The sequence below is a fragment of the Miniopterus natalensis genome, chromosome 18, assembly GCF_054644295.1.
Source record: "Miniopterus natalensis isolate mMinNat1 chromosome 18, mMinNat1.hap1, whole genome shotgun sequence".
In the NCBI taxonomy this organism is placed as follows: Eukaryota; Metazoa; Chordata; class Mammalia; order Chiroptera; family Miniopteridae; genus Miniopterus; species Miniopterus natalensis.
Window position 1 is genome coordinate 34,871,910 of NC_142098.1, and position 27,500 is coordinate 34,899,409.

The 27,500-nt window shown below is 57.1% G+C and overlaps 1 protein-coding gene across 4 annotated transcripts; it reads left to right on the forward strand.

The window, feature by feature from the left end:
- On the forward strand, positions 1-27,293 carry LTBP4 (latent transforming growth factor beta binding protein 4). Of its 4 annotated transcripts, XM_016209146.2 has the most exons (33): positions 1-146; positions 1,950-2,008; positions 2,173-2,317; positions 2,844-2,953; positions 7,815-8,006; positions 8,190-8,437; positions 8,514-8,616; positions 9,013-9,087; positions 9,186-9,308; positions 9,805-9,969; positions 10,693-10,842; positions 10,969-11,076; positions 11,673-11,804; positions 11,889-12,014; positions 12,763-12,888; positions 13,390-13,632; positions 14,098-14,223; positions 14,311-14,430; positions 15,353-15,481; positions 15,700-15,825; positions 16,224-16,346; positions 16,552-16,683; positions 18,291-18,422; positions 18,502-18,627; positions 19,894-20,040; positions 21,745-22,011; positions 22,195-22,266; positions 22,584-22,712; positions 22,913-23,059; positions 23,808-23,960; positions 24,961-25,341; positions 25,684-25,836; positions 26,870-27,293. In XM_016209146.2, the coding sequence occupies exons 1-33, from the start codon at positions 1-3 to the stop codon at positions 27,022-27,024; spliced, it is 4,869 nt and encodes a 1,622-aa protein (XP_016064632.2). In that variant the 3' UTR covers positions 27,025-27,293. The 4 variants fall into 4 exon arrangements, with proteins under 4 accessions (XP_016064632.2, XP_087682830.1, XP_087682832.1 ...); XM_087826704.1 differs by having other exon boundaries at positions 10,693-11,076; XM_087826706.1 differs by lacking the exons at positions 1-146; positions 1,950-2,008; positions 2,173-2,317; positions 2,844-2,953 and adding an exon at positions 4,144-4,400.
- The last annotated feature ends 207 nt before the right edge of the window (positions 27,294-27,500 follow it).

A 27,500-nucleotide genomic window follows, 5' to 3' on the forward strand; every position in this document is an offset into this window, starting at 1 on the left:
ATGCGGCGGCCGGGCCCCAGTGGCCGCCGCCCCCTCCCGCTGGTGCTGCTGCTGCCGCTCCTCGCAGCCGCCACCGCCGCCGCCATCCCCAGCCCCAGCCCCAGCCAGACCGGCGAGGCTGAGGTGATCCCGGGCCGCCCGGCCGGGTAAGCCCCGCTGCAGCCTCCTCTTCCCTGTGCCCCCGCCGCCCAATGAGTGTGGTTATCCGGGAGGCAAAGGACTCTCTTATATGGGGGGAATCGAACCCACTGCCTCGGGGTGCGGATGAAAGAGCCAGAGCGCTTGGATTTGTCAGGGCCCTCGATTTTGTAGGGGTTCGAGTCCGGGGAGAACCGAGGTTTTGACGGGAGTGAGTCCCTCCTGGTGTGTGCGGTGGAGATGGATGTGGCTCCAGGGAGTTCTGGGGTTTCTCTCAGAGAAGGGTCCCAGTTTCTATGGGGGCGGGGCTTTGAGTTCTCCTCGGCCCTCGAACTGGGGTCGGGTTCCCCAAGTTTCTTGGGTGCTTAAGGAGGAAGACTATGGGAGGTTATGAAGGGATTTTATGAGGGAGTTAAGATGTCCTGGTTTTCTAGGGCTCGGGGCGCCCGGGTTCATGAAAAGGGCCACCTGAACTTCCCTCATGAGGAAGACGTGGACTTTTGGGTTGATGGCGGAAGGGCTTGCGGGGAATGGTGCGGGCGGGGGTGTTCCTCAGGTTTCCTGAGGGTTGGAGATGCTCTAGTTCTCCTCGAATTAAAGGATTTCGGGCATGAATGAGGTACCAGTGATTTCGCGGCAAGAGACCCAGAATTTCCTATAGATGTGGGGGTTGTAGCCACCCTCCCTGTCTAGGTGACGAGACCCAAGGAAACGGTCTGCCCAGCACCCCCCGCCCTGCAGCGAGCGCAGCCCTCGGCTACAAAGGCGCTGGGCTGCGCTCCCGCCCGGGTCTCTGCGAATACGTTTAGTAACCCGAGCCGCGCCGGGGGCGGGGCCGGGAAGGGGTTAACCGGGAGAAAAGGCAGGAGGGATGACGGCGAGATTGGGGGTCCCGGAGGTTCCCACCCGGAGGCCTCCTTCCCCACTGGGCCCCTACCGTCTGGAAAGAGTCCACGCGCCTGAAGTCCCCTTCTTAGCATCCCCCCACTGCCCTTCTCTCGGGGCCTGCGTGCGCTCCCTCGTGCCTCGTCCCCCTTAGCCGGGCGAGAATGGATTTGTCTGGGGGGCCCCTCGGTTGCGACGCACTTGCGTCTGAGCTGAAGGCTCCGCTACCCAGAATCTGAGACCCCCTGGGCGCGAAGATTTCTCCAAGAACAACTCTTTCCTCCTGGTCAGGCGGGAAACCGAGGCCCAAAGACCAGGAGACGCTGGCTCCGGGATACACGAGCTTGCAAGGGCAGGAATAGGCTAAAATTCAGGCGTCGGGATTCCCAGTCCGGGGCAGTGGCTCCTTCTGTACCCCCCTCCACCTCAGCACCCTGCTGGACCCACTGTCGAAGGAGGACCCACAGCCGCTGAGGTCTGTGGAAGTGGCGCCACCTGCCGGCTATGCTCGGGATGACGTCTGAGCCCAGGACAGGGATGTGCCCGGAGGGCAGGGGTCTAGATTCCCAGATAGTCTGGGCTGGGAAATATGCTTAGAAACCCTCTTTGAGTCTTTTTAAATTTTTAATCGTTTAAAAAATACTTTAAAATGTCTTTTCCAATAATACTTTACCTCCAAACACTTCAGAAGACAAGTAAAAATAAGGTTGCTATGACCTTCATCCCTAGAGAGGCTAAGCCAATTTGCCTCCCATTGTATAGATAGGGAAACAGAGGCATGTAGCATAGTGCCTCAAGTTCGCCACACATCTATTTCCAGCACCCTCAAGCCTTATCTTGACTTTTCCTCCCCTATGCTCATTGCCTACCTTTGGGGAGTTTTAGAACCTTAGAGACCTGAGTAATTTCCACCCCTCTGTTTATAGTGTTGCTGCTTGTCGCTGCTGCCCAGCCCGATCACCCAGGAGGAGCCGCTGCTTCAGAGGTGGGTTCTCCTAGGTGGGTTATTGGTAGGGGGTGAAATGGAGAAGAAGAGGGGCTGGGGACTCCCTTCCCCACCCCTCACCCCAGTTGGAGATCTGTATGCACTTGATGGAAAGAGGGACTTGGTCCTGTCGTTCTCCACTTAGTCCCTGGCTGTCTCTGAAGCCTCCTGCAGGGTGCAGAGCTGCCCACCTGAAAAGTGTGCAGGCCCTCAGCGGTGCCTGACACCAGTGGCCCCTGCGCTGCTGAGCCCCAGCCCCAGCCCCAGCGTGAGGAAGAAACAGGTGTCCCTTAACTGGCAGCCACTGACGTGAGTGTGTGCAGTCCCTCCCCTACCAAACCCTCAGGCTCTCCCAGCTCAACCATTTCTGGCACATCTTTTGCTCTGCTCTCTGGGTCTCCTCTTCTTTCTCTCTCTCCTCTGACTATCAACTTGTATGTTTCTATTTCTCCTTTCCTGCTTCTTGCAGTCTCTGAAGCTTCCACTCTCCATCTCTCTGTCTCCATCTCCATGTCCCTCTCTCTGTATTTGTTCTTTCCATCTCTGTCTCTTTCTGTTTCTCTATTGTTACCTGTCTTTTCTTCTGTGTCTCTCCTCTTTCTCTTCCTCCCTTCCTCATGTTTCTCTCACCGTATTTGTCTCTGTTTCTCGCTGAGACTCTAAAGAACGCCCAAGGCCTGGTCCCTGTAGTGGGGGGGGCGGGGGGGGGCGGGGTAGAGGGGTGGGCAGAGGCGGTACAGGAAGACCTCCGGGGCTGAAAGGCCCCTTCCAGCTCAGGGCGAGGGGTGTCAGCCTAACCGCGGTGACAGCTCCTTCTCTGCCCCCTCCCACCCAGGCTGCAGGAGGCCCGAGCTCTGTTGAGGCGACGCCGGCCCCGCGGGCCGGGGGGCCGGGCACTGCTGAGAAGGAGGCCCCCACAGCGCGCCCCTGCCGGCCAGGCCCGGGGTAAGAACATCCGCCTTTCCTCTGCCGCCTGGGGGCGGGGGGTTCCGGGCCAGATAAAGCCGTCTGGTTCCCACGGTCCAGCCGCTGCCTAGCCGCCCCCCATTGTAGCTCAGCACCCCACCCCAGGACGCGGCCCCCTCTAGGGACCCCAGCATCCGGCCTCAAGAGGTGAGCCCGGGACAGGACCAGACGCCGGCCAGAGGTGCTGACCTGCGGGGGTGGGGCCGGGAAACCAGGCGACCGGGCTCCCCGCGGCCAAAGAGGGGGGCGCTGTCCCGCCAGAGAGCGCAGCCGAACTAGCCCAGACAACAAAAGCGATTGTGCGGGTTGGCGCCTGCCTGGTCACTGAATGCCCAAAATTGCCGGGCGGCTAGAGGCCAAAGGCCTCCCCTTGCTTCCCTTGCTCTTCTCTCGCTCCAGCTCTCACCCTGGGCTAGCACACCCCCTAGTTTTAACCACCCTCAAAAGTACCCCTCCTGCTGTGGCCTTCAGCCCAGATGTGTCCCCTCCTCCCTAAAGTCTTCCAGATGTGGGCCTCTGGCCAGATATAAGGACCCCCGCCCACAGCCTCAGTCCACCGTTTCCCCTTATCCATTCTGACTTCTCCTACCAGGTGCGGGGGTTTCTGGTCAGATGTTAGTGTATCCCCAAAGCCTCCTGCCCCGCCCCCCCAGCTCCTGCCCACCATCCAGACCCCCCAATTTCTTCATGTGCCCAGGTGCACTAACTCTTCTCTCCCTTAGATGTGCCACCTGGCTGCCCAGATGTGCCGTGACAGCTCCCCTATCCATATGAAGCCCCCTTCTCTGTACCTAGGGCAGAAAATCAGCCCTTAGCCTCCTCCCCAAATGCGGCCCCCACTTCTCCTTCCTCTTTATGGATTCAGCCCTGTCTAGGGGGAAACGGCCCGCCCCCACCTGTTCCCTTCCTCCCCGCTCCCCTGCGGGCCCCATTCACTTGTTGGTGCGAGGGGGGCAGAGGGGGCGCCCCCCTCCCCCTGCGAGTCTAGCGCCCAGCCTGCGCGCCTCTGGCTGCGCGCCCAGCCCCACGCGCCCCCGCGCGGCCGCCGGGGAGGGAGTGGTGGGGAGGGGGGGGCCTGAGCGGGGGCGCGGCCGTCCTCCCCCGCGGGCGGGCGGGTGCGGCCGGGCCCCTCGGGCGGGCTGGGGCGGCGGCGCGGCCGAGCGCGGCGCTGCAGCCATGGCGGGCGGCGCGCGGCTGCTCTGGGTGTCGCTATTGGTGCTGCTAGCGCTGTTCTGGCCGCAGCCGGGACAGAGTCAGCCGCGAGAGCGCCTCCGCGTGCGCTTTACCCCAGCGGTGTGCAGCCTGCGCTGCGTCCATGGGCCCACCGGCCCTCGCTGTACCCCGATCTGCGCGCCCCGCAACACCACCAGCGTGGACAGCGGCGCGCCCGGCGGGGCGGCCCCGGGGGGACCCGGCTTCCGCGCCTGTGAGTGCGGGGTGGTGGTCCCGAGGGAGGGGTTCCCATGGGGAGGAGGAACTCCTGGGGATGGGGGAAACAGTCACCCAGGGAGAGGGAGCCCAGATTCCCTGTGCTGGGGGATCCTTGGTTACCTAAGATAGGGAGCTTCAAATTCCTGGCTTTTGGGGTTTGGTCCTGATTTTTCAAGCAATGGGGTTCTCAGGGACCTGTGGCGTCCCACGTGAGGGGATTGAGGCCGACTTTCGAGCCTTTGAGTCAAAGTTGGGGATACCAGAACTGAGGGCCCTGGGAGCTTGGGGAAAGGGAGCCTGATCGAGGCTGTAATGGGTCCCTGAAGACCAAGGGATTTTCAGGGCCTGGGTGGGGGGGGGATCCCAGTTTCTGCGTCTATGGATGAGAGGAATTAGGAAAATTCAGGATGGGAGTGCCTATGTGGAGGGGGACTGGGGTGAGGAAAGTGGATCCAGAGAGCTGAGAGGAGGGTTGAAGGAGGGTTTCTGCAGGACCCTGAGTTGCAAGGGTCACACGTGGGAGAGAAATCCAGACAGGAGGCTTAGAGGATGTGGTGCCCCCTGGGGGCAGAGGGGACTGGAGGAGAGTGCACACCAGGCACCCCTAGAGATGGGAAGCCCCCAAGGGTTCAGGTGAGGTGGGGAGATCATGCCACCTGTTTGCCCCAGGGTGTGAGGATGGGTTGGCTCTCGAGGTCGGGGCCTACCTGCCCCCAACCCAAGAGGCCCTCTGGAGTGGGGAGTGGGGGCCCCTGGCGCAGAAAACTCGCCCAGCCTGGCCCCCAGCCAAACCAGCCCTTGCAGCGTGAGCTCATCTCCCGCCTGAGCCCCCGCCTGCTGCCACTCCTTCTCTCCTCCCCTTCCTCCCTCCTTCCTTCACTCCCTCCCAGCCCAGCCCCAACGCGCCCGTGCCAGGCGCCGTGCCCAGGCGGGTGCCAAGCCCCTGGAGGCACAAGGAGGGGCATGTGAAAGGGGGCTGACCTCTGCAGGACCCCGATGTCCTCAGCTCTCACTTCTCCAGGGACATGGGGGTGGAGTTGGCCATGCCCATCTAGCAGCTTGCCCTAGCATGGCAGCCCTCAGGGAGCTGGGGGGGTGGTGGTGGGGGGACTGCTTTCAGGCCAAGAGAAGGTGGAGAAATGCTCTGAGTCTGGAAAGCGCCCTCCAGACCAAGCTTGATTATCACAACCCCCAGCAGAGACCTTTCCTGGAATCTTGATTTCTAGTTAAGCTTCTCCTAGGCCTGTCACTCATTTAAGAACCCCTATTAGAGTACCCTGGAGTCCTGACCTAGCTCCCCTAACTAGAGGAGCCCAGAGTCTCTGCCCTCAGACCTTAAGTCCCATCTCCACCCCCATCAATAGACTCTAGAGAAAAGCCCTTCCAGTGAAGTTTCCTCCCTCCCATTCTTCTGATATAATCCCCAAACTGTGCTCCTCACCAGAGAATTCTGTAGTATTTTCCTCAGCTACTGTTTCCCACTTTCCAGAGAAGCCCCAGACTACAAACCCTATACACCGATAACTCCACTTCCTACCTGAATTCTCTTCCCACAAAAGACTACCATTTTCCTATATTTCCAACTGAGTCCCATCAGAGATTCCTAATTCCTGTCTTTCCAAGTCCTTCTCTTCCAGCTGACCCCCTTCCCAGGAACTTCTGACCACCTATCTATCTTCAGAGAACCTCAGAGTTAGTCTTGATCAGCTGATTAGGATTCCAGGCACTGTTCTCTGCAGGCAGTCTTTAAACAAAAGACTTGGGCACCTAATCCCTTAGCTGGAAGGAGAAGGGGGATTCCACAGTATCTTAGTCTTCCCAGACTATTGAGGCTCTAGAGTGCTGGGGACTCCCTGGAATCCCACTTCTCCTTCTAACATTGTTCTCAGCACCCTCAAATTGGCCATCCCCTAGAAGGCACTAGAGTTCTCTTTTCTAGGTAATTCTCTCCAAAAGACTTAATGGACTCCTGTTGAATGGGTGCCTCGGTTCCTGTGAGCTAGGCTCTTCCCCTTTCCATTCCAGAAAACTTGAGCAGTCTTTGAACCCTGGAATAATGCCCTCTAGCTGATCTCCTCCCAGGAGTCCAGTCTCTTTACTCTTCTAAATTGAGGAGGCTCTCTCTATGCCTTCCTCTCTCCAGCGTGTGGCTCAGAATACCACACACGCCTTCCTGGACGGCTCCGGCCCCCTGCCCCCTTCCTCCCATCCACACAGCTGTCTCCAGCTGTTCTCGGTCGCCCCTGGGGAGAAAGGGAGGGGGTGCCCTGGAAGCATAAGTCCGTCCCTCTTTGGCTCTACGGTCCTGGGGCTCCCCAAGGATCCGGAATGCGGAGCCACCGCCCTACCCCCGCCGCGCCCCTCTCTTTGTTTACACCGCCGCACAGCTGGCAGTACCCGCCCAGAGGTGGCCTGGGGCCCAGCGAGTGCGCGCACAGAGAGAAGGCGCGTTCCCGCTGACGGCCCCGCCCCGGGGATACTGGAGGCGGGAAGCCAGAGCTAGAACTCTGGAGCCCTAGCCAAAGGGGAGGTGGGCGGAGACATACTGCGGTGGGCGGAGCTAGGGCGCCCAGATAGGGAGGTGGGGTGCGAGAGGCGTGAACGAGTAAGCCCGGGCAAATCAGCGTAAGGAAAGGAAGTGGGCGGAGCTAAAGGCAGCGAGTTGGATAACTTGATAGGCGGAGTTTAGAATCCCTGGAGTGGAAGGTGATGTGGGCGGGGCGGCAAGGGGGCGTGGTGCCAGGGAGTGATTAAAATGTGGTTTTAGTCAATGCTAGGGACTAGCTGGGTCTTAGGGGCTAGAACAGCAAAACTCGCGGCCAGACGGTGAGATGAGCGGGGCTAAATGCTTACCGAAAGGGGGCCAAATGTATGATGACGCAAGATGATTTGGCTTTGGGTGGTGGGCACACAATGCAGCATACAGATCATGTATCATAGAAATGTACACTTGAAATCTATATGATCATATTAGCCAACGTCACCCCAATAAACTTAATTTTAAAATAAATAAATAAATGCTTACGGAAAGCTAGAGTGGGCGGGGCTGAGCCAAACCAGGCGGGGATAGCTCTGTGTGGGTGGGGCTGGTACGCTGGGGACTCAGTCGGAAAGTAGGACTGGAGAGCAGAGGCGAGATAACATGGAAGTGAAAGAGCCGGAGGGCGTGGTGAGCCAACCCAGTCGGGGAAGCTATACCGCAGCGTTCTGGGCAACTGGAACGAGCCAATGCAAGTGGCCAAGGATTGGTGGAGGTGGCACAAGACAGCTCAAAGGGTAGCGACTTAGCAGTGCGTGATACCTTTGAGGGTGCAGTTATAATGTTAAGGATTGAGCTAGTTTGGGTGAGCTGGCCCCAGGGATGCCTGCCAGAAGGGTTGCTGACTGAGTGTCCTCGCTCTCCCCCCAGTCCTGTGTCCCTTGATCTGTCACAACGGTGGTGTGTGCATGAAGCCTGACCGCTGCCTCTGCCCCCCGGACTTCGCTGGCAAGTTCTGCCAGTTGCATTCCTCGGGCGCTCGGCCCCCAGCCCCGGCCATGCCAGGCCTCACCCGTTCGGTGTACACCATGCCACTAGCCAACCACCGCGACGATGAGCACGGTGAGGAGAGTGCGGCCGGGGTCCTCTCCTACCCCTCTGTCCACCACCAAGCCATTCCTCTGACCCCCACCTCTCCTGCCTTCCCCTGAGGACGCTTCTACAGTGTGCCCTCCCGCCCATTCCAAGCCCCACTCCTTAAGAACCCGGGTATACACCACTTTGCCCCGCGGTACCTCCCTCCAGGTGTGGCGTCTATGGTGAGCGTCCATGTGGAGCACCCGCAGGAGGCGTCCGTGGTGGTGCACCAGGTGGAGCGTGTATCCGGCCCTTGGGATGTGGCGAACGCCGAGGCAGTGGCGCGGGCGGAGGCCGTGGCTCGGGCGGAAGCGGCGGCGCCCTACACAGTGCTGGCTCAGAACGCTCCGCGCGAGGACAGCTACTCGGACGCCTCGGGCTTTGGTTACTGCTTTCGGGAGCTACGCGGAGGCGATGTGAGAGGAGGCTGGTGGGGAGGGGCCCTGAGCGTGCCACTGCGCTGGGGCGCACTCACTCAACACTTCCCCACAGTGCGCGTCCCCGCTGCCCGGGCTCCGGACGCAGGAAGTCTGTTGCAGAGGGGCCGGCGTGGCCTGGGGTGTTCACGACTGTCAGTCGTGCTCGGAGCACCTGGGTAAGCCCCAGGACGTCCCCGAGGTGCTCGGAGCTGGGGAGCGGTGAGAACCCCGCTGCTTCCCAACTCTGCCCAACGATAAACCGTGACCTCAAATTAGCCACGCCTACCCGGTTGTGGGGATCACTTCCAGCCTAGACTTATCCATACGTTCTGGGTCCGCCCACCCCACTTTCTGACTTTGGCTACTCTGTTCTCACCCTGCCTTCGTGCCATGGCCCCCAGTCATGCATTTCTGAAACCTCCCACATTGTCTTCGGTCAGACCGCCAACTTAGGGCCGACCCTGAACTCAAACAACACCCAACACTTTTTAGTGCCTTCCACCCCACTTTCGTCCCCGCGCACTCCATTCTCCTCCTCTCGCCCCCAACCCACCCCTCTCCTCTCTCTACAGGGAGCTCCGGGCGAGTGGGAGCCCCAGACGGTCCGTGTCCAACTGGCTTTGAAAGGGTTAATGGGTCTTGCGAAGGTGAGGTGGGACGGGGTGGAAGGGGCTTGACTCTAGGGGCGGGGCCGACAGGGAGGTCGTCCCTGACGTCACTGGGACCACTCCATCCCTCCTGGCAGATGTGGATGAGTGCGCGACTGGCCGGCGCTGCCAGCACGGGGAGTGTGCCAACACCCATGGTGGGTACACGTGCGTGTGCCCTGACGGCTTCCTGCTGGACTCATCCCGCAGCAGCTGCATCTGTGAGTCACCAAGAGGGGACTGAGGCTGGGTCCCACGTCCCGCTGTGCCCTCAGACCTGTCCCAGAACATCCCTGGACCTTTAATTTTCTTAGACACCCCCAGAGCCTCCGAGACTCCCAGGTCTCTTATTAGATCCATCTCAGACTTCCTGGACCTTCTTCAGCCATTTCTAAGAACCCCTCAAACCTTTTGTTTCCAGATCCCTTCAGGTCCCCAGACTTTCTTCAACTTCTCTCAGCCTCACCCCTCAATCCCTTCACCTTCCCCCACCAGACCTTCAGACCCTGACACCTTCTTAGATTGTCTCATTCACCCCTCAGACTCTCCTCAGGCCCCAAACCTTTCCCAGACCTCCAGACGCATCATTTCTGTCTCAGGCCCCCTCAGATCTCTCCTGAAATCCCCTTGAATCCACCAAATCCTCCCTGAGTGCCCTACCTCTCAGATCCCCTACCCTCCCAAACCCTCTCTAAAAATGTCCTCCCCCTCCCCCAGCCCAGCACGTGATCTCGGAGGCCAAGGGGCCCTGCTTCCGTGTGCTCCGCGACGGCGGCTGCTCGCTGCCCATTCTGCGCAACATCACCAAACAGATTTGCTGCTGTAGCCGTGTGGGCAAAGCCTGGGGTCGGGGCTGCCAGCTCTGCCCACCCTTCGGCTCAGGTGAGCGCCTTCTGCCGGCCCACCCCTAGACTTGATGCATACAATGCCCACTCTAGGCCCCGCCCCAGAGCCCGCCCCCAGTCATTGAGGCTCACAGCCCCCAAACCTGGTTGGGGCCTACCTAGTCTTGGGCACCGCCCAGCCTCTGAGACCAGCTACCCTCAGACTGTAACTCTGCACCAGGCCACACCCATCCTTAGACACCTATCCCTGAGACACAGTACCTTCTTCTGAGCATCGCCTCCAGCTTTGGCCACTCCTAGCTCTTGAGATATGCTGCCTGTCCAACCAAGTCCCCATGCTTTAACCAAGTCCCCAGCTCATAACACTACTTTCAGCATAGGCTCTGCCTTGGGCCCCGCCCCAGACACTGCCCTCCCTGGAAATCTAGCTTTTGCCTAAAACCAGACTCCACAAGGGACCTCACTGTTTCCTGGCCTTCAGCCTAGTCTCTGTAGACCCCAAACCAGACCCCATCACCATCCCAAATAGGGAAAACCATCCTTGGCCCCACACTTGGCCTCTGAGATGTCCCAACCTTTGGCCAGGGTACCACCCCATCCCAGCATTTAATCCAAACCCCTGACATACTCCCAGGCCAACCCTTATCCCCAGTCAAAGCCAGACCCTTTCTCTCTCTCACTCTCTCTCTCTCTCTCTCTCTCAATCCCCCCTGCTTTCATGCCCTCTCTCTGCCTCTCTCTCTTCCTTTCCTGTTCCCAGAGGGTTTTCGAGAGATCTGTCCTGCTGGTCCTGGCTACCACTACTCGGCCTCCGACCTCCGCTACAACACCAGACCCCTAAGCCAGGAGCCACCCCGAGTTTCCCTCAGCCAGCCCCGTGCCCCACCCTCCACCGCTCGGTCACCCACAGGTGAGCTGGTTTCTGGAAGAGGGGGTGTTATCCCTAAGGGGCTGCCCCAGCCCCATAGGGAAAGGAAGGGAGGAGTGGGGACACCCAAACCCAGGTCTCTACTCACTGACAGCCTTTCTTTACCAGGCTTTCTGCCCACCCGTCGCCCAGAACTTCGGCCTGAACCTCGGCCGGGTCCTGAGCTTCCCCCACCCAGTATCCCGGCCTGGACTGGTCCTGAGGTCCCAGAATCAGGTTTGGTAGAGGGAATCCAGGGCACTGATGGGGATATTACAGGTGGCGGTCTTAGAAGGAGGTTTCAAGGATAGAACAAACAAGATGCAACAGCCAGGGGAATAAAGGAGGGTGGAAAGAGATAAAGGTATGGAGGGTTGGGTGGTGGTTACCTCAAGATCTGGAGTAGGACAGGCCTGGCTTCAAGTTCTCTGTTAATTGAGCAAGTCATTGAACCTCAGTTTCCTCATCTGTAAAATAGGAATCATTGTGAAGATTCAGTGATCTGTCTCTGAAGTGTCTGGCACATATTAAGTGCTCAGTTAATGCTAGACAAATAATTATTTTCATGAGAGCACTAAGAATGTACCTGAGCAGAGAATTGAAGAGCAAAATATTTAAAAATGTAGACTTTAGGGTGGTCTTACGGGGAAATTCAGGAGAGGATCTGATGAAAATGTCCCACCATAAAAGAGAAGATGGTCACAAGTGGAAAGACTGGGCTTGGAGAGGGACATCATGAAGGTGTTTTAAGCAGAGGATCTGAGGGGATTGTACTGGGATGAATGGGGCAGAGGTATCAGAGATGGAGGAACCCTGGCTGACTGGCCCCCCAGGTCCCTCCGCGGGCATGTGTCAGCGCAATCCCCAGGTCTGCGGCCCGGGACGCTGCATCCCACGGCCCAGTGGCTACACCTGCACGTGTGATTCCGGTTTCCGGCTCAACCGGCAGGGCACACACTGCACCGGTAAGCTAGACGGAGTGGGTGGGCGGAGGCGGGGCGGGGGACTGTGCCAGGTCACCTCCTGAACAGCCTCTTCCATGCCCTCAGACGTGGACGAATGTCGCCGCATGCCCCCGCCCTGTGCTCCCGGGCGCTGCGAAAACGTGCCAGGCAGCTTCCGCTGCGTGTGCGGCCCCGGGTTCCGACCTGGCCCTCGGGCTACGGAGTGTCTGGGTGAGAAATCTGCTCCACCGGGCTCCAGGCTTCACTTCTGCATGGACCTCTCTCCCGCTGTACCCCCAGAGCAGCTCCCGCCCTCTCATGCTCCCCCAAGCCTCTTCGGCCCTACTATTGCTGCCCTGGCCCCTGGCCCCTGGCCCCGTCTCCCTCTTAGACTAGCTCTCTCTCTCCCTTAGGCCCCTCCACTGCCTCCCGGTCCCTACTCTACTACTGCCCTACCATTCTCCTGGGACCAGATCCCCGCTCTGCTCTCCCTTGGCTCCTCCCCTCCCAAGTTCCAGACCCTTGGCCTGGCCCCTTCCATGTGCCAGACTAGTTCCCCACTGTCCCCAGGCCCCACCCCTGTCCTACAACTGCAGAAACCTAACTACTGACCACGAACCCTGATTCCCACCCTGCCACACCAGTGCTGCATTCGTCCCAAGATTGCCCCTTCCCTCTCCCCTTTACTTGGTCCCCAAAACTTTCCTTCCCTCCCTTGTCCTGCCCAGGCTCTGCTCTTCACACATTGCCCCTTCACCATTCACCTCTCAGCTCCTACCCAAGTGGGGTCCCCAGATCTTGTCTTGCCCTCAACACTGAAGCCCCATCTTTGTCTTAAATCTCCCTACTCCGAACCCCTCCCTACTGCTTCTGTCTCCCTCCCATGCTGGCTCGGGTTTAAGCTAGGCTGCAAGGAGTGTGTGTGTGTTGGGGGGGAGATTGTCTGCCCCAGTTTCAGCCGCCTGGCTTGTGCCCGCAGACGTGGATGAGTGCCACCGCGTGCCGCCGCCCTGTGACCGTGGGCGCTGTGAGAACACTCCAGGCAGCTTCCTGTGCGTGTGCCCTGCTGGATACCAGGCTGCACTCCACGGAGCAGGCTGCCAAGGTGAGGGACTGGAAGGGGCAGAAGGGAAGGGGATGTGGGTGGTGAGTGCAGAGCAGCAGTGATGAGGAATGGAGAGACCGAGCAATCAGGCTGACTGATGGGAGACAGGAGCCAGGTTCTGAGAACCAGTCCTGCAGCCTGATGGCTGTAGAGACGGACATGGGGATAGAGGCCAACTAATGGGAAACAGAATGACTGAGTCATGGATGATGGATATATCCGTTATGGGGGTCAGTAGAAGGTCCACACTGGTGGGGACTAGAAAGGCAGAGTTCTAGGAGGCAGACAGGCAGCTTATAATAGAGGTTGAAAACATAGAGGGATAGAAAGTGGAAAGTTAGAATGACAAGAGATAGGGTGGCTGAGTGACGGAGACAAGGGGAAAGAGTGATTGGGGACAGGGTGGTAGAGGGTGCAAAGTCAGAGCAATGGAGGTCAGGGAGGCAGAGTGTAGCATGGACGGCATAAAGGAGGTATGACACAGGTCCCTTGCCCTCTCAGATGTGGATGAATGCATCCAGAGCCCGGGCCTCTGTGGCAGAGGGGTCTGTGAGAACCTGCCCGGCTCTTTCCGCTGTGTTTGCCCGGCTGGCTTCCGGGGCTCAACATGTGAGGAAGATGTGGATGAGTGTGCCCAGGAGCCACGACCCTGTGGGCCAGGCCGCTGTGACAACACGGCAGGCTCCTATCACTGTGCCTGCCCTGCTGGCTTCCGATCCCGAGGGCCAGGGGCCCCCTGCCAAGGTGAGGGTGCTGAGTCCAAGCACACTTCACCCCATTTACTATGGGGACTGGAGATAGACATGGTTGGGGGGCACAGAGACAGGGTGATGGAGCTCAGTGGTGGAGGACAGGAGCAGAAGGGTGGGGGAGACAGGATGGGGAGGGTCTGACTCCAGAGTCTTCTCCCCTTTCTCCAAATATGAAGGCGTTCTCATTTTACCTCCCTTTTTTGGATGATACTCTTTTGCTTGTGGGACCCCTGAGAAGGTGACAACTCTGAGGCAGGAAGGCCACTTGCAGGAGGTGATGTCCAGGCCTCACCCTGGCAGCTGTAGAGGGACCATGAATGGGGAAACAAGGAAGGAGGGGGCAGCCTGGGCAAAGTCCAGGAGGCTGCTTCCAGACTGGAATGCTGAGGTGGGTGGTGATGGAAATGGGGATGGGTCCAGGCCCCTTCCTCAGCCCCACTGGTCCCCACTGCCCCAGATGTGGATGAATGTGCCCGTAGCCCCCAGCCCTGTGCCTATGGCCGGTGTGAGAACACAGAAGGCAGCTTCCAGTGCGTCTGCCCAACAGGCTTTCAACCCAACTCCGCTGGCTCTAAGTGCGAGGGTGAGTCTGGGGAGGAAGAGAAGACTGTGGGTGGGTGCAGGGGCTGTTGGACCACTCCTTCAAGTCATACTCTCCCCTGCCCTTCAGATGTGGATGAGTGTGAGAACCACCTGGCATGCCCTGGGCAGGAGTGTGTGAACTCACCCGGATCCTTCCAGTGCAGGGCTTGTCCTGCTGGCTACCACCTGCACCGTGGCCGATGTACTGGTGAGATTAGGTCCTAGTTGTGACCTTGGACCTGCATCATGACTTCTGACCTAGATGGTGACCCCTGTCCTGGACTACAGCCCACACCTGGTCCATAACCTCCTGAACTGGACCTCAATTCCTCTACTGAATCACAACCCCCAGAGTATGACTGTGACTTTTAACATATAGACTATAGGCCCCTGACTCAGACTGCAGTTCCTGACCTGGATCACAACCCTTGACCCTGAATGTGACTTCTTGCTCTGTGCCCCATGAACCTTCAACTTGACATTTGACCCTAACCATGACCCTTGCTAATAACCCCTTACCACAACTCTATAGCAATTCTGACCCTCCTGACCCTGCCTGTCCCTGGTCCTGTGTGTGACTTGTGACCCCTGAACTTGACTGTGACATTTGACCTAATCATAACTCCTGACCATAATCCTGAGCACAACCCCTGACTGTGCAACCCTTGCTCCTGTCTCTTTCATTGCCCCTATCTCTTCTCAGAGTCCCTTCGCTGGGCCCTGATTGAGTTCATGGTTCCTGGCCCAAACCCCTGACTAGAGGCAGAATTCTGGACCCTGACTATAACTCCTGACCCTAATTGGTCTCAGACCCCAGTCACTGACTCTAACCCTTGATTCATCAGGATGTCATCCAATGACCCTTGTTTACAATACCTGACCCCTTACCCTAATTAATGTATGACCTCTGTACCAGTCCAGAGTTCCTTCACCTAACCCCAGGATCCTGGCATAGGGAGTTCCCAGAAACCCAGACCCACAGGACCCCCGATCATGGTCCCCAGGATCAGGGAACCCTGGTCTCCCCAACACAAGACACTTCCCACCACCTCCTCCAGACCCCTTGCTCCAACGAATTCCGTCCAGTGTGTCTCTAGACTGGACCCCTTGTGAAACCCCCATTCCCACAGATGTGGACGAATGCAGTTCGGCTGCCTCCTGCGGCCCCCATGGCCACTGCACTAACACCGAAGGCTCCTTCCACTGCAGCTGCGAGCCTGGCTACCGAGCGCCGGCCGGCCGGCCTGGGCCCTGCGCAGGTGGGCAGGACGGGCAGGGGCGGGAGAGCCTGTGAGATGGGCATGGGTTCCTAGGCGAAGCCTGTTGGGGAGGTGAAAGCTGGACTGAGGAGCTGTGGGTGGAGCTTAGGAACCCCCCCCATGGGATGCGGCTTGGGGGACAAGAGGTCACTTTGTGGGCGGGGCTTGGGTCTCGGAGGCGGGCCCGGTGACCCCCAGCTCTATCTCGCGTACCCTAGACGTGAACGAGTGCCTTGAGGGCGACTTCTGCTTCCCCCACGGCGAATGCCTCAACACCGACGGCTCCTTCGCCTGTACTTGTGCCCCCGGCTACCGGCCCGGACCCCGCGGAGCCTCTTGTCTGGGTCTGTACCCAGGCTGGGCCTGGACCCGGAAAGGGTGGTCTTATACCAGGAAAAGGCAGGACCAGTGGAAGAGGGCGGAATGGGGAGTCCGAATTCTGGACTGCAGTCTAGACGTTTCTTGGGGGCGGGTCTTGCGGGCCTGGGGTTGCGCAGGGAGGGGAGGAGTTTGGGGAGGAAAGGGGAGGGGCGGAGTCTGGACAGCTGGGCAGTGATTGGAAAGGACGGGGCCTCAACCCGTCGGAGGGGTGGGGCTTGCGGGGAAGGGCGGAGCCTAAGGCAGGTCGGGGAAGGTGTTGACTGTCTCCGCGCCAGAGGGGCGGAGAGACGGCTGTGGAGGGGAGTGGCCGGTAGGTTAAGCAGAGTAGGAGGTGGGTCCGGTTTTGGACACTGTCCCGCAGACGTGGACGAATGCAGCGAGGAGGACCTCTGCCAGAGCGGCATTTGCACCAACACCGACGGCTCCTTCGAGTGCGTCTGTCCTCCGGGACACCGCGCCGGCCCGGACCTCGCCTCCTGCCTGGGTGAGAGGCCCCGCCGCCGCCTGATCCCTTCCTCCCTCCCTCCCTCCCTCTGCCTCCCGTCTCCCCTCCTCTGCCCTCTTCCTCTCTCGCCCTCTTCTCTTGCCTCCCCCTCCTGTCATCTCTCCTCCTTGACTGCCCCATATTTTCTCTTTGCCTCCCTACCTCTCCTGCTTCCCCTATCCGGTCGCCCTGTCTCACCCCTCAGACGTGGACGAATGTCGCGAGCGGGGCCCGGCCCTATGCGGCTCCCAGCGTTGTGAGAATTCCCCCGGCTCCTACCGCTGTGTCCGAGACTGCGACCCTGGCTACAACGCGGGCCCTGAAGGCACCTGTGACGGTGAGACCACTGCCCTAGCCCCTAAGTTACTGGAGTTGGTTCTTTTAGGGACCACCTGCTTCACAGACTTGTAGAGATGGAAAGGGCCCCAACCAATGCACTTAACTCTCTCCCTATCTCTGTGCTGGAAATAAACCACCACTGTGTCTTTATTTTTTATTTTTCTTTCTTAAAATTTTTGTTTAATTTTTTTATTTGCCAATTACAGTTGACATTCAATACTCTTTTAATTTTTGTTTTAAAAAAATTTAGTGTATCTTGTATTTTCTTGTGGAGGCAAAGTGGGAGGATGGGGAAATCACTACTATCAGGAACTAAGCCCAGCCTTGCTTCCAGAAGCAGGCCATGCCCCCTCTGCCAGTGGAGTTATCCCAGTAAGATACCTCCTGGAAGTCAGCTTCCCTCCCCCTTTCCGATCAGATGAAAATTCCCTGTTTCTCCCTCTTCAGGCCTCCTTTCTTTGGACCTGCCCTCTTCCCACCTTCCACCACTCTCTCTTCTTCCAGCTGTCCCTCCAAAGAGGTGCAACTTCTCTTGTCCTGGGCCCCATCCTTTCCCAATGTGAAATTCCCCAGGTTTCTCCAAGCACTGCCCCCTGCCCTCTTAAACTCCGCCCTTCAAAGTGCTACTTGTCTCTCCAGATTCAGTCTGTTGCTTTTCCTAAGACTTCTCCAGGCCTTGGGAACTGCAGGTCTACACCTTCCAGACTCTGCTCCACCTTCAGACCACCCCTTTCCTATTCTTCTTTTCCATGCCTTCCCACCCCTCCATGCCCCTGCCTCACCCCTCACCTCCCAGCCCTCCTGCCCCGTTTCCCCAGCAGTCTCTGGCAGAGTACTGGATGGAACAGGAGGCTAGGACTCATCTAAGACATTGTTTTGGATGGAGTATGGGGTCAGCATTTTGTGGAACAGATGAAATGACTGTGGGCTGCCTTTGGCTCTCTGATTGCCAGACCTCTGACTCATGGAAACCTAGTTTCAGGGGCTCTCTTTCACTAATCCCACAAGAATGCACTAAGCACCTGCTGTGTGCCAGACACTGGGGTTGCAACAGGCAGTAAGTCAAACAAAATCCCTGCCTTCATGGAGCAGCCATGTGAGGGGAGGACAGACAAGAAATAGGTAAATTAATTCAAAACTCACTCAGCAAACAATCTGGGGCACCTACTGTATGTTAGATACTGTTCTACACCCTGGGAATACAGTGGGGAACAAGACAGACACAAGCCCCTGCTGTTGAGGAGTTTGCATTCTAGGGAGGTGGCTATAATATGTCAAGTTTAAGAAGGAAAATGTAGCAGGATAAATGGGCAGAGATGACAGGGCAGTGGGGGAGCAGGTGCTAGGAGGGCTTGACCTAGACACTTGAGTGAAGTGAAGGAGGAAGGCATGTAAATAGCTGAGGGAAAAGTGTTCCTGACAGAGGGAACAGCAAGTGCAAAAGCCTGAGGTAGGACCATGTTTGGGCTACGGGAGAAATGGCAATCAGGCCTTTGGAGTTATCACCACTGTCAATCTTAAGAAGCTCAGACTCCTATCATAGCAGATTCATAGAGACTTCTCAGGAACCTGTAAATCCTGTAAACCCTGTCCCCACTCTTGCAGATGTGGACGAGTGCCAAGAATATGGTCCAGCTATTTGTGGAGCCCAGCGCTGTGAAAACACCCCTGGCTCCTACCGCTGCACGCCAGCCTGTGACCCTGGCTACCAGCCCACACCTGGGGGCGGATGTCAGGGTGGGTGTCCACCGGGCATTGGGTGAGTTGTAGGGGAGATAGAAGGTCCAGCAATGGCCTGACTGTGTGCTGGTTGCAGATGTGGATGAATGCCGGAATCAGTCCTTCTGCGGGGCCCATGCCGTCTGCCAGAATCTGCCTGGCTCCTTCCAGTGCCTCTGTGACCAGGGCTACGAGGGGGCTCGGGACGGGCGTCACTGCGTGGGTACGGGGCTCCAGGGGGTGGGTGGGACCAGAGGGTGGGGGAAAAGGTCGGTCAGGCCCAGTCCTTTCTATAGATTTGAACAATGTGAGCTTTGGAGGGTGTGGAATTTAGACCTTGGGATATAAGATCATCTTTAGGAAACTGTTTTCATTCAGATTTAATTGGGGGATGCTTAAAAAAAATCATACATAAAGTATGTAAAATGCACTAATCTTAAATGTACATAAACATTCTTTATTTTTCCTTTTTTTTTTTTTTTTGAGAGAGAGAGATGAGAGAAAAACATTGATAGGTTGCCTCCCACAACTTAGGTATGTGCCCTGACTGGGAATCGAACCTGCCACCTTTTGGTGTATAGTACAATGCTCCAATCAATTGAGCCACCCAGCCAGGGCTTCCCAACATTTTATGAAGATATTTTCTAAACATACAGTATGGCCTATATTCTATTATCATTTTATTATACTTGCTTCCTCACATATCTATCCATGAATACACCTAAATTTTTGGATAGATTTAAAATTGAATTATAGGCACCAGTATACTTCTTTCTAAATTCTTCATTATGCATATTATTAACCAGAGTTCAATATGTATTTACAAATATTTTCATTTGAGGTCCAATTTACATACAGGGAAATGAACGAATCTTAATTATACATTCTCTAAGTTTTGACAGATGCCAACACAACCAGTTATGTTTATTTAAAAGGAAGTAAGACCATGAAGTCCTGGGATGTATTTGAACTTCAGGCACACTTGGATCCAGGAATTGTAACAAGGCTACCTGTCTTCTTCTCTCAGCTCTGCTTTCCTCTGTTGCATTTATTTTCAGGCAGACCCTCTTTACACAGTGACAGAGGTGGCCCTAGCACCTCTGGCTAACATCCTCATCTTGGCATCCCTAGCTACAGAGGGAGGCTTTTTCTCATTATGTCCAGCCGAAGTCCCAGGACTGGCTTTGATTGGTCCAGCTTAGGCACTTCCTGTCTCTGAACCAGAGAAATGCAGCAATCTGATTGGCTGTGCCTGGCACTTGTTCCCATGCCTAGGAGTAGATGTAGCCCCCGCTCAGAACACATGGGCTCAACATGGAGGGGTAGAGGGCTCTCAAGGGAAATTCAGGGTTTGTCATCAGAGGAGAAGACGATGACAGGGCTGGGCCATTAAAAATACCCATTATATTTGAAAGCTCCGACTTTTAGACCTTTGAAATGAGAGTTTACCACCACTGACTTCCACCACCCTGTTGTCTCCTGCTCACAGATGTGAATGAATGTGAAACACTACAGGGCGTGTGTGGAGCAGCCTTGTGTGAGAATGTGGAGGGCTCCTTCCTCTGTGTCTGCCCCAACAGTCCTGAGGAGTTTGACCCCATGACTGGACGCTGTGTTCCCCCACGGACTTCTGCTGGTGAGACTGATGTCAGCGTCTATTCAACCGATGGCCACTTGCCCCGCAGGAAAATGACGTGGCCTGACCATTGCCGATGTGGACAGCTGCCATCGCCTAAATGCCACTGTCTTTTTCCCATTGCTTTTAGATAGAGTGGAGGGGGGGAGCGATGAGGGAGAGAGGGAAACATCGATGTGAGAAAGACACATGGATTGGTTGCCTCCCACACTCATCCCAACTGGGACTGGGGATCGAGACTGCAACCCTTCGGTGCTCTGGCCAATGCTCTAACCACTTGGCCACACTGGCCAGAGCAAATGCCAGTTTTTTTTGTTTGTTTTTTTAAAAATATATCTTTACTGATTTCAGAGAGAAACATCAATGATGATAGAGTCATTGATCTGCTGTCTCCTGCATGCCCCCTGCTGGGAATCAAGCCCACAACCTTGGCATGTGCCCTTACCAGGAATCGAACCATGATCTCCTGGATCCTAGTTCAATGCTCAACCACTGAGCCACGCCTGGCTGGGCTAAATGCCAGTTTTAAACAACAAAACACTTCAGAACTCATGGGTTAACTTGGGTAGTGGGATTCAGTTAGGAGAACTAGATCCTGGCCCTGCCTGACTTTACCAGATTTCTATTCTGGGCACTGGAGACACAGTGGTGACCAGGGAAGATCACTCTGTCTTAAAGACACTCACAACACAGTAGAGCTGACAGAGACATCACTACATGGTGACAACCCATATAAATCAGGGCTGGGATAAAGAAGCACAGGCCAGAGGGAATGAACCTGTCCCAAGGAAAGGCTACTGGGTTGTGGGACTCCAGGGGAAATGCTTGCCCCAGACCGAGAGAAGAGTTAGGGAGGGCTTCCTATAGGAGGGGATGTCTGAGCTGGGAGCAATAGGATGAGTAGAAATGAGCCAGGTGAAGTGGATGAGGGCAGAGAGAGCAAGGACAAAAGCAAAGATCTGGCAAGGCAAGAGAGGGCCTGGCATGTTGGGGGAACTGAAGTAAGTTCAGGGAGGTACTTTACAGAGCAAGGGAAGGAGTTGGGAGAGAGGCTGCAGAAGGAGGCTGGTGCCAGGCCACACTGACTCACCATAGTCAGGAGGCTAGACTTGTCCCGAGGTTACCCTGGCACCATGGGAGGGTTTTGAGCAGGAGGGGAGGTATAATCAGATTTTAAAACCTCCTTTGGCTGCCCTGTGAAGGTGGGTTGGAGGAGGTGACCCTGGGTGCTGGGAGACTAGGCATCAGGCTGGGGCAGGGCCCGGGATCAAGGCAGCAGCCATAGGAGGGGAAGAAAGGGTGGGTGGGAGAAATAATCAAGAGCCAAGTGGACATGTTGTGAGGCTGCCTGGGTCGGGGAGAGGTGCCCTGACCCAGGCCTAGGTTTGGGGATGAAGACTCCGAGGCCAATTTGGAACATGTTGGATGTGAGAGCCCAGGGAGGCATCCAGGAGGTCAGGGAAACCCCCTTTCCTCCTATGAAAACTCAGTGGCCATATTGAGCCAGAAGCCTGGGAGAGTGTGAGGTGGGGAGGCAAGAAGTACAGAAATTACAGGAGGTAAGAACAAGAGAAAGGGACAATGACAGAGTGGGGTCTAGTTCTGCCACTAATGGCTGGGAGCCCTTTGGGCCTCAGTTTCCCCATTTATAACATGGGGGCTGGAGGCTCAGCCTACACTGGTTAAAGCTTCTTGTCTCCCCAGGCACCTTCCCAGGCTCGCAGCCCCAAGCACCTGCCAGCCCTGGTCTGCCAGCCAGGCCACCCCCACCACCTCCACCCCGCCGGCCCAGCCCACCTAGGCAGGGACCTGTGGGAAGCGGGCGTAGGGAGTGCTACTTTGACACAGCAGCTCCAGATGCTTGTGACAACATCCTGGCTCGGAACGTGACGTGGCAGGAGTGCTGCTGCACCGTGGGTGAGGGCTGGGGCAGCGGCTGCCGCATCCAGCAGTGCCCAGGCACAGAGACAGGTGGGCATGGGCTGCTGGGTGGGCACAGGGCTGAGGGTTTGGGTAGTGGGCATGAGGCGGAGAGGTGGGCACCAGCAGGCATGAGGCTAAAGACTTGGGCAGGGAGCATTGGGCCAGAGAAAGCACTGAGACAAGTGGGAATGAGCAGGCCCAGAGAGGGCTTAGCCTTGTCTCTGTGTGCAGCTGAGTACCAGTCACTGTGCCCCCACGGCCGGGGCTACCTGACGCCTAGCGGAGACCCAAGCCAGCGGAGAGGTGAGGCCAGACTTTAAGCCCCACCCACCCTCAGCGCGCGGGGGTGGGGGTGCGGGGGGTGGGGGTTATCCACCCACCACGTCTGTTTAATCTCCCTTTCTCACCCTGTTTCTTGGTCTCCTCCCACCCCATCTGTCTTGGTCTCCATCTTTTCCTATCTCTACCTCTGAGTCTCTATCGCCACCTCTGTGTCTCTCTCTTCCCTGGTTATGCCACATAGCCACACACTCCCCTCCCCCGCATCATCCACCCCACCCCACGCCCTGGCCCCCACCCATCTGTTGGTGGGAGCACGCCTCTGACCATCCTTCCCGCAGATGTGGACGAGTGCCAGCTGTTCCGAGACCAGGTGTGCAAAAGTGGTGTGTGCGTGAATACGGCCCCAGGCTACTCGTGTTATTGTAGCAACGGCTACTACTACCATGTCCAGCGACTGGAGTGTGTCGGTACGAGCCCCCCCTCCACTATTCCCCAAAGAACTCTCCCCGGCCTTCCACCACGCCAGCCCCTCTCTGGAATGTGGCCACCACCAGGAGGAAATCCTTCCTGGAGTCCAGACCCCATCTGTCACTGTCAATGCGCCGGGGAACTGGGAAAGGGTAGCGGCTGCTTTTCAACCACCCCCCACCCCTCCCTGCCACCCTAGATAATGACGAGTGCGCGGACGACGAGCCGGCTTGTGAAGGGGGCAGCTGCGTCAACACTGTGGGTTCTTATCACTGCACGTGCGAGCCCCCACTCGTGCTGGACGGCTCGCGGCGCCGCTGCGTCTCCAACGAGAGCCAGAGCCTCGGTAACCCCGCCCACGGCAGCCCACGCCCCGCCCACGCCGCCCAGCCCCTTGATTCCCAGCTTCCTTTGTGCACGTTGGGGGAATTGGCCCTACCTTATATGACCGTAGTGAAGAATTTTATTTTTAAGGACAGAACAGGAACTGGCCTCAGTGTTAAAGGCATGCTCCCTGTTATTTCCCTCTGTATCTCTGACTCCATCTTTCTGTGGGTTTCTGTCTTTAGGTTTTTCTCTGACATTTTCTGAGACTATCATTGTTTCTGAGTCTGTTTCTTTCTGTCTCTCTCTGCATCTTTGCTGACCTGTTTTTCTTTGAACCTCTGTTTGGATGTGTTTGTCTCTTTCTCTTTGGGTTCTTTCTCTTTTTTTGCCCACAGACCCCAAACTCTGTTCCTACAGCATCCCCAAACACTTCATTCAAACAATGCTCAGCAAGGAAAATCAACTTCCCCAAGGTATCCAAGCCCTCCAGAGGCCAGGCTTGGATAGAGCCTTCTCAGACCCTATCTCCCAGCCATCGGAACCCCTCTGCTCTCTCCTATATGACAGCCTCATGCCAGACCAAGCCCTGCCCTCAATTCAGAACCTTGAAACTACCTCAGAGGGCTTCTGAGAATCAGATCACAGCTGATGAAAAGGATCTGGTGATAGGCAGAAGTCACTGGGCTACTCCAGCCGGAGAGGAGGCTGAACATTTGGGAGGATCTAAGTGTCAGTCCCACCCTGATGCATGTTGTCTTTGCCCTCAGAGGACAACCTGGGAGTGTGCTGGCAGGAAGTGGGGGCTGACCTTGTGTGCAGTCGCCCTCGGCTGGACCGCCAGGCCACCTACACAGAGTGCTGCTGCCTCTATGGGGAGGCCTGGGGCATGGACTGTGCCCTCTGCCCCGCCCAGGACTCAGGTACTGCCACCTGCCTGGGCCACACTCAGAGGCCCTGACCCTCAGGCTCCAAACCCAGGCCTTAGATCTCTTAGTCTTAGACCCAGTGTAAGCTTCCTAGATCTCCCCAAACTCGGCCCCTGAGACCCCCCCATGTCCCAGCCCATTCCTAAATCTTGGTTCCTTAGCCACCAAGTCACATCCCAAACACCTCTCAGTCCTATAGGCAAGTCCCATAGTTCCAATCCCATAGGGCCTTGAGGTCTGGTCTCTCTGACCCTCAAATCCTGGTCTCCAGAACACCAGAACGACCCATGAGACCCCCTCCCCCAAATCCTGGACTCTTTGACCTCCAATACCAGGTGCTCAGACCCCACCATCCTGGCCCACAGACTCTCTGGTCATAACCCACAGGCCTCCAAGTTCCAGTGCCTTGGACACCCATATTCAGGTGCCTAAAACCCCAACACACAGCCCCAGAGATCCCCAGCTCTTGGCTCTTAAAACCCTTGATTCCCCCAATCCTCAGCCCTTGGGAACCCAGCCCAGCCCCAGGCCCAGAGACCCCATCCTCGATCCTCAGACCTCCAGGTCCTGTGGCTCAAATTCCCCCCCTCCCCCCAAGCATCTTGGTCTCTCAGACCCCCAGTAGCAGTTTTTGGGAATTCCCTGTCCTGGTCCCTAAAACACCAGCATCCCATTACTTTATACCCCTAACCAGAGTTCCCATGGGTCCCCCAAATTTCAGCATGTTGGACCATAACTTGTAGCTGCAGTCCTTAATACTCCTGACCCCAGCACCTTGAAACCCTAGTCTCAGCCTTGGACCCTCCTTCCTGGCTCCAGAACCCCTGAGCCCCACCCTGCAAGCCCAGTCCTCTCCTCTGAAGCCCCTTCCATGCCTCATCCCAAGGCCCTCCCACCCTCTCCTCTGGGTTCTTTCCACCCTCTCCTCTGGGGACATGAATGGTGGGTGCAAGGCAAGCAAGGGATAACTGTTAGGCTTGTCTCCTGTTTACAGATGACTTTGAGGCCCTGTGCAATGTGCTCCGCCCCCCTGCATATGGCCCCCCGCGGCCAGGTGGCTTTGGACTCCCCTACGAGTATGGCCCAGACCTAGGTCCACCTTACCAGGGTTTTCCATATGGGCCTGAGTTGTACCCACCACCTGTGCTACCCTATGATCCCTACCCACCGCCACCTGGGCCCTTCGCCCGCCGGGAGGCCCCCTACGGGGTTCCACCCTTCGACATGCCGGACTTTGAGGATGATGGTGGTCCCTATGGAGAATCTGAGGCTCCTGCTCCACCCGGCCCGGGAACCCGCTGGCGCTATCGGCCCCGCGACACACGTGGCTCCTTCCCAGAGCCTGAGGAACCTCGCGAAGGCAGAGGCTATGCTGGTGAGCACTGCAGGCTGATAGGGACTCCGAGGAGGACTGAGCTGTGCAGATATGGAGACTGGGAGGAGGGAAGGAGAGAGATGCAGAAACGAAGAAGCCAGGGGGAGCGACAGGCTCAGAGAGCTGGGAAAACACAGATGCAGTCGGACAGAACAGAGACACACCTGTAGACCTACCAAGAAAGAGGTGCGGACACAGGGAAAGCTAGGGAGAGCACAGCGCCCCCTGGAGAGGGATGGACCGCTCAGAGAGGGACATACAGAGCCAGGGGCACGCCCAGCCTTGGGGAAATAAGGGAGAGAAGGCACAGACCCTGAATCAGGGAGTCTGCGCTCTGCGCAGGCGCCCTTGCTGGGCCCTACGAGGGGCTGGAGGCGGAGGAGTGCGGGATCCTGGATGGCTGTGCCCACGGCCGCTGCGTGCGCGTTCCCGAGGGCTTCACCTGCGACTGCTTCGACGGCTACCGCCTGGACATGACCCGCATGGCCTGCGTCGGTGAGAGGCTGGCCAGGGCCAGCGTGCCTGGGGAGAGGGTGGAAGCCCTGACTTCAGGTGGGTGCTTAGTGACGTCAAGGGGAAGGGCCAGCCCAAAAGGAGCAGCCTCACTTCAGGAAAGCGGAGCTTGACCCCAGTGCCGTGGCTGGGCTGGAAGCAGGGTAGGAGGGTAGAATCCTGCAGGCGTGATAGTTAATGATTCCCAGTGCTACCTTGGGTTAATTTGCTTGACCTCTTTGGAGAGCTTCAGTTTACTGGTCTGTAAAGTGGGAATATGAATCATGTTTGCCTAATTTAGACAGTAGTAAGCAGGACTTTAGGGGAGTCGGAGAGAGCTCAGACTCAGTCCAGCAACATTCTGTGTGACCTGACCAGGTTTTTGCTAAGTTTTTCTCATCTGGAGTGACTGAAGTCATAGAACCCATTTCAAAGACTTGTAAATATCATTAATACTGACTTACAATGACACTGAGGCCTCTGTGTAAACCAAGGCTCAGAAAAGAGAATTGAGTTCCCCGAGGTCTCACAGCCGAGATATAGCAGGGGACTGGGCACTCAGAGCCTTTGAGAGCTGGTCTGAGAACCCGCTGAGCAGAGTGTAGGCTTGCTGTGTGACACTGGGCAAGGGGCTTCCCCACGCTGGGCCTCAGTTTGCACATATGTCAAATTGAATCACAGAACCTACTTCATAGGGTTATTAGGATAAATTTAATACAGGTAATGTGCTTAACTCATGTCTGGTTTGGAGTAAGCATTTACTGTGGTTGATATCATCGTCAGTATTATTTCCCTAACAAAAACCTAGCGACTTAGGGGCTATCGAACCCATCTTACGGAACACAAAGCTGAGGCACAGAGAGGTACAGCCACCTGTTCAGGCTCACACAGCCGGCAGATGGTAGTGGTCGGGTTCAAGCTCAACCAGGAGGCTCTGCACCCGCATCCCTCAGCCCCAGGAGCCTCAGGGGCCAGGGAACCGAGCGCCCACGCTCCCAGCCCTGAGTGGCAGCGCTCCTTCTACCCCCTTCCCCAGACATCAACGAGTGTGACGAGGTCCAGCCGGCCGCTCCCCTCTGCATCAACGCGCGCTGCGTCAACACCGACGGCTCCTTCCGCTGCGTCTGCCGCCCGGGATTCGCACCCACGCACCAGCCGCACCACTGCGCGCCCGCCCGCCCTCGGGCCTGAGCCCGGCTGCCCCCGACGCCCGCCCCGCGCCTGCGCACGCGGTCTTCCCGCCGCGGGTTCGCGCCAGCCCGCTTGTGCGCATGCGCACAGGGATGCCGGCCGGGACAGATTGAACGACTGACCGACAGATGGAAGTGGGGACGCCCTTCACTGCTCCTGCCACCCCAGCCGCTCCCACCGACGCCGCAGGCCCGGGCCTCGCTCACAGACCCTTTCATATTTCCTCCCCTTTTTATAAAAGTTCTCAATTAAAAAACACCTATTTTGTACCTTCTGCCTCTGCCTGCCTGTGCTTCTCAAAGTCTAGCTCGGGCTTGTTCTTTGAGCCACTAAATCACATTCTGTTCCCATCCCCGACTCCGTGTCTGTCTCTTAACTTCCGTGCCGCTGTCGCTTAGTTTATCTCTGCCTTTCAGGCTCTCTCTGTCTTGGTCTGTCTGTCTCCACGTCTGTCTCTCTTCTCTGTCTCCTTTCTG